This window comes from Phoenix dactylifera, chromosome 6 (genome assembly GCF_051530095.1).
Source record: "Phoenix dactylifera cultivar Ajwa chromosome 6, Ajwa_hap1_PhDact_Kaust_v1.1, whole genome shotgun sequence".
Taxonomy (NCBI): Eukaryota; Viridiplantae; Streptophyta; class Magnoliopsida; order Arecales; family Arecaceae; genus Phoenix; species Phoenix dactylifera.
The window spans coordinates 29,038,612-29,048,836 of NC_143195.1; the positions used below are offsets into that span (position 1 = coordinate 29,038,612).

The 10,225-nt window shown below is 36.3% G+C and overlaps 1 protein-coding gene across 2 annotated transcripts; it reads right to left on the bottom strand.

Annotated features, from left to right (window-relative positions):
* Positions 1 to 1,585: 1,585 nt before the first annotated feature.
* On the bottom strand, positions 1,586 to 6,209 carry LOC103699855 (uncharacterized). Of its 2 annotated transcripts, XM_089923986.1 has the most exons (3): positions 3,151 to 6,209; positions 2,233 to 2,585; positions 1,586 to 1,985 (listed from the first exon to the last, which is right to left on the bottom strand). In XM_089923986.1, exons 1-3 carry the CDS (start codon positions 6,047 to 6,049, stop codon positions 1,941 to 1,943), a joined length of 3,297 nt encoding a protein of 1,098 aa, XP_089780112.1. In that variant the 5' UTR covers positions 6,050 to 6,209; the 3' UTR covers positions 1,586 to 1,940. The 2 variants fall into 2 exon arrangements, with proteins under 2 accessions (XP_089780112.1, XP_088579681.2); XM_088723555.2 differs by lacking the exon at positions 1,586 to 1,985 and having other exon boundaries at positions 2,088 to 2,585.
* Between the last annotated feature and the right edge of the window lie 4,016 nt (positions 6,210 to 10,225).

Here is a 10,225-nt window from a genome sequence, read left to right on the forward strand (position 1 = left end):
CTCTTGAAATTTGAATTTAATCCATTCAAAAACTCATACGCCACCTTGGCTGATGGTTTGAGTGATTAAAATCATTTAACACATTGCTTAATGTTTGAATTTAAATTCAAATAACAAACAATGTCGCCATGTGTCAAGCAATGGGTCCATGTGCCATGCAATAATTTTGGTTTATTTAAAATTCATGAAATCCAATTCCATGTCACCAATAATTGCCACATCATCTGAGCCTAATCTCCTTGGGTTGCACCTAATCAAATTTGGTCAAACCCGAATTAAAACAAAGCAATTTGGTTGAACCCAATCTAATGAGGTCAGACCCTGATTGAGCTCAAATTGAATCCAATTCAATTTTGGCTCATGCAAACTCAATCAAATTGAATTAATTACTTTGTGTTGGACCTAATCCAATTAGGTCAATCCCCAATTAAGAACAAATTAATTTAAAATTAATTTGATCAGCTTAAGTCCTTTTTGGTTCTAACCTAATCCAATCAGGTCAAAATCCTGATTGAGCCCAAACTTGAATCCAATTCAATTTGGCTCATCCTTAGCACAATTACTCAATCAAATTGAGTTTATTAGTAATTTAATTACTAATTAATCCTTCAATAATTACTTTAATTATTTTATAAGATAATTTGCCAATCAAATTGACCAAATTATTCCTGAATGATTCTTAATCATTCATCAGCTTTCTTGATCAATCAGAAATCTTCTATGCGTGTGACCTCATAGGTTCGAACCTAAGCCGGTAGTATAGGAACAATTTCCTACACTAATTGATGTGACCATCTAGCAATGGTACCCAACGTCCGGATAGGCCGAATATATGCGAAGCAAATATTCTGGAACCCTGAACTATGGTTACTGTATAATTCAATCCCTTTGACTCCTAATGCCAGGATGACTTAGAGCTCACTGTCAACCCTATAATTAGTACATCCATTATGTGATTAACTTTAGATATCCCGTGACTCCTCACTGGGATTACCCTGGCCAAGATTTTGCTAAATTAATCACAAGACATTATCTCCTATTTTCAGGAGGGGTCAATTTCATCTTGACTCACAACTGACTACGCAAGTACTTGACTGCACCCAGTGACCTTCCGTCACTGAATTAGAAATTCAGGTAGTCCGGTACCAAAGTACAGTGAGTTGCTTGCTAGTCACAGGTTGCGGTCTCAGGTCAGAGGGCCAAACTTATACCCATATCCACTCGGAATATCTCTCGACAGTAGAGCATTCCGGAATTGTCACGTTCAGTTAAATGTATTCCTACACTTCACCTGTGTGGCATACCAGTGTCTCCACACTCCTTGGTTAAGAGGACAACCAACGTATATGTCACACAACGACCTAATCTCGATAATGCTGTCGTCCTAGTAACAACATATCATTTGGTCGCGAACAAGTTTAAGGACTCAAAGATAAATCCTCCTTTATCATAACATAAGTCCTAAGGACTTCATCATATAAGAGTTCATTTGAAGATGAAATAATGAATAATGCCAAATAACACTTTATTAATTTATCAATTCATTTACAAAATTCAATCATCAATATGCTGACGATTGACATTTAGGATACAAATCCCAACAGTCCAAGTCCAAGAAACCATACAATCCAATACTGGTCTAATAAATAAACCTAATCCAGTACAATTCTAGTTTAAATAGAGCATCCAGACAACAACTAGCCCAACCTAAATGGCCAACTGCATTTTTTTCCCCCAAAATTCCTGACAAAAACATGTCAGTTCTCATATTTTCTTGGTAAATGTGAGTGCCTACTTACAAGTATATCGCTCCGTGGGAAACACAAATCCTATGGTTGGCAGGTTTCTATTGTGCCAGATTGACAAGATATTATTACCTACACTGCATGCACCACGGCGCACAGTAATCAATCACGGTCGTTGATTTCTGTGGGCTTCATTCATCGAATACTTCTATCATCATAGGAATCAGTGATTGTCACTGGCTGCAAGCATGGTCATATTAGGACCAGGTCAATAAAATGCTTGAGTATAAATTAATTGTTTTGACAACTCAGTCAAGATAACTTTACAATTTCCAATACTAAAAGCATGAAGGGATCTATCCGTTGGTTGATATGAATCTACTGCATAAAGAATCATGTTCTGCTAACTCTCGTGAACCGAAAAAAAGAGATAAACAATATATTAAATGATGGCTATTTTTTGCAAAATATCTATTTTCTATCATACCTTGACATGGATTAGGTGACATAACTTGATCATGTCCAAAGGTTGGGAGTTTGGTCGTCCCCCGATGGTAGATAGCTGTTGAGATACATTTCGCATCGTCGGACGAGAATGCGGGTTGTTATCCAAACACTGAAATGCTGTCATAACTACTGCAACTAACTCATTTGCAGCTTGAGTTGTAAGAGGTGGTAATCGCGGGTCTAATATATCTTTCAGAAAGGTGTTTTCACCGACCGGAGAAGATAAAGTAGAGATGAGATCTCCTGGATGCTTTCCCATTACAATCTCAAGTGCAATTACTCCAAAACTATATACATCACATTTCTCGGTAACCCTCAATGTGTATGCAAGCTCTGCAACAGACAAGAAAAAATATATAATCAAATTTTTATTGTCAACCACTTCTAATAGAGCTAGTTACATCGATTTAATTAGCTCTAGAGTCCACTTGTAATTGCAACATAAGGTATCTGATTTAATATAAAAAGTTCAGAGCATTCTCAATTGTGTTTGTCCCTCACAAAAGCAAGTCAGCATGTAATCAATAATTTACTATGTATTACATAGTCTAGTACAAATTATAGCTTTGAAAATGTAATAGTATTAAAAGTTAAACAAACACATCTTCATGTCAACTTGGTCACATGAATGTCATGGAGAATAACATGTAATTAGCTAATCCTAATAAGAACAAAAAAGAAACAATAACTCTTTTTGAGGAAAAATATTGTGTCTCTTTAACGAGCATGGAAGTGTGTAATGCATTGATAAGTTACCACGGTCATAGCTATGTTACCTTTTTTTCTATAGAGATAAACCTAAAGATGCTCTTAACATATCTCGAACAATGTATTAAAAAATATAAACAAATTTGTAACGCCATTGTTCTTACATTACAAACAAGGAATTGCAGCATACCTGGGGCCAAATATCCTCGTGTGCCTGCAAGCATACTCCAATTAGATGAATCAGGCTTTAGAAGTCTAGCAATACCGAAGTCCGAAATACAAGCCTTGTATTCTGAATCAAGTAGAATATTATTACTTGTTATGTCTCGATGCACTAATGGCGGAGCGCAATCATAGTGCATGTATGATAGAGCATGACCAATATGTTTTACAACATCCACTCTTTTGGACCAATCCAATTCAGCGGCACCTTCACTTCGGAGAATATTTGCCAAGCTTCCTCTCTCCATGTATTCACAAACAAGAAACTTATGTCGAGCACTAGAGCAAAAACCATAAAGCTTCACAATATTCCGATGTTGGATATGGGTCAGTGCACGTATTTCGTTCCAAAAAGTTTGCTTGTCGGGTGTGTTTTCAATTTCTAATTGATGAAATTTCTTTACAGCAACCAACTTGCTGCTTGGCAGCAGTGCTTTGTAAACACTGGAAAATGCTCCAGTGCCAATGCAGTACTTAGCATCAAAATCCTCTGTTGCTTGAATGATGCCATTGTATACATCTTCTCCATTGAAGTTCCAAATAGAGAATCCCCCTTCTTCAATACTTGCATTATTTATCGCATATTTCTTTCTTCTAATAATTAGGAAAGCAAATAAAACAAATATAAATAAGATACTAGGAACAGTAATTAACAAGAGAAGTTTGTGGTGCTTATTTGAATCATCTTTGCTGGTTGTAAACGAGCCACATGAAGGCAAACCTTTCACTACACCACACAAACCCTTGTTGTGGGTGAACCACATCACTGGAGCATTCTGAAAAATTCTGTTATTGGGTAGTGGGCCTTCTAATTCATTGTATGATAATTCTACAGATAACAAGCTAATCATATCACTCAAAGATGATGGAACATGACCGGTCAGCTTATTGTGTGATAGGTTCATAACTTCTAGCTTATTCAGTTTGCCAAATTGTGATGGTATCTCTCCAGTAAATGAGTTGTAGCTTAGATCTAGGAAGACTTGTAGGTTTACTAGATTTCCAATTTGAAAGGGAATGCTTCCATTAAAATGATTGTTTCCAAGCTTTAGCGATTGAAGTTTTATGCAGTTGCCTAATTGTTCTGGTACCCTTCCTCTTAGTTGATTTGCTGACAGATCGAGAATCTCCAAATTAGATAGTTCTCCAAATTCTGGATATACCTCTCCAACAAGTTGGTTATTGCTCAAAGTCAAGTTATATAGATTAGTTAACTTGCTCAGATCCTTCGGAATCTCTCCTGATAGATAGTTCGAGGAAAGGTCAAGTTCTTGTAGTCCTGTCAACTTTCCAAGTTCTGCTGGTATGCTTCCTGTAACCTTGTTGCTGGAGATTCTTAAGAGTGACAAATTATGACATCCTCCCCAATTTGGTGAGAGCTTACCAGATAGTCTGTTGAAGCTTAAATCGATGTACCAGAGATGTGGATACACTCCAAGATTTTTAGATACATCCCCGGATAGTTGGTTCTGCTGAAGTCGGACAGTGCTCAGGCTTGTACAATTTGTCAAGCTTTTGGGAATCGGACCTTCAAAATGGTTGTTGCTCAAAACAAGATAATATAGAACTCCTCCTTTGCATATGTCATGGGGTAAATTGCCAGAAAAATTGTTGTTCATCAATTGGAGAAGTTTCAAATTTGTAATATTGTTAAATTCCTGAGGCAAATAACCAGATAGTCGATTGTTGAATAAGCACAAATTAGTAAGATTGGTTAAGCTTCCAAAAGATGGAGGGATTGAGCCAGAGATCTGATTTTCAAAGAGGTACAAGTGTTCAAGCTTGGTTAGATTTCCTATATTAGCAGGGATTGAACCATTTAAAAGGTTGGTATAGATTTCCAAATCTCTCAAGCTTATCAAGTTTCCTAATTCATGAGGAATTGATCCAGAGATCTGATTTTCAAAGAGGCACAAGATTTCAAGCTTGGTTAAATTTCCTAAGCGAGTGGGGATGGAACCTACTAAACTATTTTGTTGAAGTGATAGCCCAGTTAACTTCACTAGATTTCCTATTTCATGAGGAATTGATCCAGAAAGATGATTATCCCAAAGACCGAACCAGTCAAGCTTGGTCCAGTTTCCCAAGCTAAGAGGGATGAAACCTGTCAGATTGTTATAACCCATGTCTAAATAAACTAGGTTTACGAGATTCCCTAATTCAGGAGGGATGGAGCCAGATATCCCGTTGTTGGAGCAATCCAATAATTGAAGCCGGGTTAAATTTCCCAAAGTGGGAGGGATGGAACCTGTAATATGGTTGGTGTAGATTGTCAACTCCAAGAGATTCCCAAGCCTTCCTAATTCCTTTGGGATGGTACCTGAAAGGTTATTCTGGGATAGGTATAAGAAGTTAAGCCTTGTCATATTACTTAGCCAAAGAGGAATAGAACCACTTATCTGATTCTCACTAAGATTGAAAGAGTTGAGCTTTGTCAGAGAGCTGATCTGTAGTGGAATTGTCCCTATGAAGTTATTAGTGCAGAGATCAAGAGAGGCGAGCTTCGAAAGAGAAGATATTGTGGGAGGGATGCTTCCATAGAGCTTGTTGAATGTGAGGTTGAGACTGGTAAGTGATGACAGGAGGGAGAAGTTGAGGGAAATCAACGTTCCTGCCAGACCCATATGGGCCAGATTCACCTCTGTGATCACATGTCGGCCTCGACGTGTGACGCTGCATGCGATTCCAGTCCAGTTGCATGGACTAGTGTTGAGGCTCCAAGATTCAAGTGATCCTTGGCTCTGGAGGCTGGCTTTCCACTGGAGGAGGGTCCTCCCTTGGGATGCAAGTGAAGTTGATGCCAAGGCAAGAAGAAATGAAAGGATTGGAAACAGAAGAAGGGTGGAGAGGAATTTTGGAGGTGACATAGCTAAGGTTCTGATAGGCCCAAGGTGTTTCAAAGTTATTGTAGTTGTTGAGAGAGAGTTCGTGGCCTTTTATAGCCACCATCTAGTTGCATATTCCTTTGCGCATGTCTACCGTAAGGGACAGGTGATAGAAATTTTTGTGATGCTTTGAATGTTTCAAGCTGAACAAGGGTTGGCGGATAGTGACTTTACCCAAACCCTACGAAACTGGACTGGACTTTGGGAACATGTCATGCTCTATTTCAACCAATGGGTGACTGGCATGTAATCAATATCGGTGGGGCCATCATGTCTGCCTTGTTTTTGTTGGGCACTATGTTGCCATCCACCTACAGTTCTATCTCTCCTTCAACAAAAAGTCTTTGGTTGTATCTCTCCACCGTTCGCTAGTGCTATGGGCTTCAAACTTATCCTTCAGTGGCTGTTGTCAGCTTATAAAATTCTTCCGTGATTGCCATGGCGCGCCGCCGCCACGTAGTGCATGTGATGTGGAATATAATTTCTTCAACTGCAGTCTCTATCCCATTTGAGAAATAGATGCATCACTAAAAGCCAAACGAAAGGGATGGCATTTGATTCTGAAATAAAATAAACGATGGGAGTTTTATAACCTTTAAACACGTATCGTAGCGAAGAAAGAGAGCATCCTCGAAATCAAAGAATCCAAGCTTAGCCACTCATCTTACATCTGTTGAAAAGTAATGCCCTTCTTTGGTCTAAGGAATATTCTGGAATAACATTTTCTATGTTGGCGTCAAGTTTCCAAGTGTTTCTCTTAGTCAAAAGTTATTTAAGGTGTAAGTCCCCTCACGCCACGTCTTGTAGAAAATGTTTCTCATGCAGAGAAAGGGTGCCATGTAGCATTAGAGATATGGAATATCAAAAAGTGCAAAGTCTCTGACATATATTAATTGCATTTCAATCTTACACATCAACCCATGCGCCAATTTGGTTAAATTAACAAAAAGACAACCCAATGCACAAGAGTACTACCAGCGGGGTCTAGGAGGGTTAAATATACATGGCCTTACTCTCTCACATATGGAGAGCTTTTTTCCGTGTTTTGAACCCATAACACACCCAAGCCACAACAAAGCAAATTTATCAGTATGCCAAGCCTTACTCTCACTTGATTAAATTAAATTAATATTTTTCTATTTCATTGCTTTGTATGGTCCGCTTTGTTCATCGAATCACCAAAACACTATTCAGCCATTAACCTATATTTCTATGCCATTAACCTATATTTCTATGGCTAGCTAGTATTAGCTCATTTAGTTGGTATCTAACAATACTGCATAGAAGAGGCCAAGAGTTTGAGACTGAGGCCCCGTTTGAGAGAGCTTTTGGAGGGCCAAAAAGTATTTTCTGGCTCTCCAAAAGCACTTTTGGATGAAAAAGGGTGTTTGGTAAAAATTTCAAGAAGTTGTTTTAGTTTTTTCAGAAAGCTATAAACAGCTTTTTAGAAGAAGCTCCATTTTGGAGCTTTCCGAAAAAGCTGTTTTGAGCTTTGTCGGAAAGCTATTTTTTTGACCAAAATACCAATAATAAAATATAACAATTACATACTTTATCTTTTTATAAACCTAAAAATCTGTTGGAGCCCTAACAAAGAATCCTAGCCGTGAATCAGACTTTCTTCTGTACAAAAAAAGGTATTCTTGTTTCCTATTATTATTTTATACCTTTATTATTATATTATACTATAAATATAATATTATATTACATTATATCATAATATATTAATATGTTATGTTAAATAATTTAATATTATGTTATATTATGGAAAATTAATTTACGTAATAATTATAATATTTTATAGCTTTATTATTGTATTATACTATAAATATAATATTATATTACATTAAATCATAATATATTAATATGTTATGTTAAATAATCTAATATTATGTTATATTATGAAAAATTAATGTACGCTAATAATTATAATATTTTGTACCTTTATTATTATATTATACTATAAATATAATATTATATTACATTATATCATAATATATTGATATGTTATGTTAAATAATTTAATATTATATTAAATTATTATGTTATAATATACAATGTTATATTACTATATTATAATAATATTATATTACATTACAATAATATTATACTATATCATATATTTATATATTAATATATGTTATATTTGATTATGTTCTGTTATATAATACTATGCAATATCCTTTATGGTAATTTTGTCGTACAAAAGTACTTTCTCAGTTTATTTACCAAACACATGTTAAAGTGCCACAGCACTTTAGAAATGTAGTTACCAAATAGCAAACAGCTTTTTATAAAAGCTCTACTTCAGAAAGCTCTACTTCTAAAAGCTCTACTGCCAACAGCTCCCCTAAACAGAGCCTGAGGTTAGTGACTTGGAATTGCTATTAGATGAACCAATCGCTGCAAAGTCAAGGAAAATGATGAAACTTCATGATTTTTTTGTAGATATGATTTTCCTTTTGCTGGTATTACTTTTCGATATGAAACTATTAGCAAACACTCTGAGTGGTCGAATACCAGAACAAATTGGGGCTGCAATAAACTCTGCCTGCTTAAGATGACCAATAATGTTTTGAATGAAACTATTCCACATCAAATTGGTAACCTGTAAGAATTACTCAATCAAAGCAACAATTTCTTCATGGGTATAATATTCCATCACAACTAAGCAAGCTACTAATGCTAAAACACCTCGCATAACAATTTAGGAGGTTCCATTTCATCATCTCTTCGAGGCATGGTTAGCTTGTCATCCATATATAGATTTATCATACCTTCTGGAGGGTCCTTTAATTTTATCTGATAACCAGTTTTTCCAAAATGCTCCAAGAGAGTTGCTTGTTCATGATAGAGCCTTGTGTGGTTATGTGCACGGTTTACCTCCATGTGACACACTTTCAACAAGAAAATGCTAATCAACGCCATAAAGTCATGCTCTTGACAATTATATCTATTCTAGGCTCGTTATTTCTTTTATTCTTGCTTCGCTAAAGTTGCTCTAGCCTTCTTCAAGAAGCACAAAATCCAATTTGAAACAAATGTGGTTAATGGAATGAATGGTTTGGCATTTTGATGGGAAAGATGCATACAACAACATCAGCTTAGCCACAGAAGATTTTGATGACATATTTTGCATTCGCAAAGAGCTTGTGAGGGCTCGTGCAGATATATATTTAGTTCCAGATCAACTATACATTAGGTAGATCTTCCGTGCTTATATAGGATCAAAGAACTCGAATAACACCCTCCAGCTAACCTTCTACATAAGATCTCAGATTGTGACAAATAATATTAGAGAAGATTTTAGTACATGATACTATATAAGATACTGCAACATAGGCTCTTTTGGTGTTGACTACAGATCCGCCGTGGTATTTGTGATTGATGTTGATTGGAATTAGACCTTTAAACACCCCAAATTTGGCACTAGAACATCGTGATGCCTTACGGGAAGTTGCTCCACTACTAAATACAAGTTTCTTGTATATTAATACATGAAAAAAAGAAAGTTTGGCATCATACTTTTAGAATGAGGAAGAAACCATTGAGTTTGGCTGGGAAAAGAGGCTGAATATTGTCAAGGATGTTGCTGATGTTATATTGTATGCGCACCATGATTGCACTCCACCAATAGTACATGGAGACATAACAAGCAATGACATTCCACTTGATTCAAAATTTAATACTTGCATCACAAAATATGGTATTGCCAAATTGTTGTTGTCACGCCCTGAACCCAGCACCCGGGTCCGGTATGCGACCGGCCGCATGAGTCCTAGAGCAATGCCCTAAAGATCATGCAAGGCCTATGATTAACAAAAATTTCAATAAATCCACAAGAAATTGATAATTCAAATAGACAAATCCGTCATGTCCAAATAAACAAATTAGTTCAATTACAAGATCTTCAAATGTTCATCAACATCAAAGAAGGATAAACAAACTAACTAACTAATGACTCTGGTACTTGCACTCTGCGTCCATCCCATCCAAATCTATGCATCCTGCAACTCTGGTAAAGAAACAAAAAGAAGGGGGTGAGCTTTACAGCCCAGTAAGAACCCCTACACATCCACACCAACACAATAATAATATGAATTTGAAAATCACGACAAATCAATGCACATATCATAAAATCATATACCGGCTATCAAA

Coding starts and splice junctions, on each gene's coding strand:
- LOC103699855 (XM_089923986.1), bottom strand. CDS start 6,049: ATGTCACCTCCAAAATTCCTCTCCACCCTTCTTCTGTTTCCAATCCTT. Junction 2,586..3,150: donor ACGAGGATATTTGGCCCCAG/GTATGCTGCAAT, acceptor TGTCTGTTGCAG/AGCTTGCATACACATTGAGG. Junction 1,986..2,232: donor GTCACCTAATCCATGTCAAG/GTATGATAGAAA, acceptor CCATGCTTGCAG/CCAGTGACAATCACTGATTC.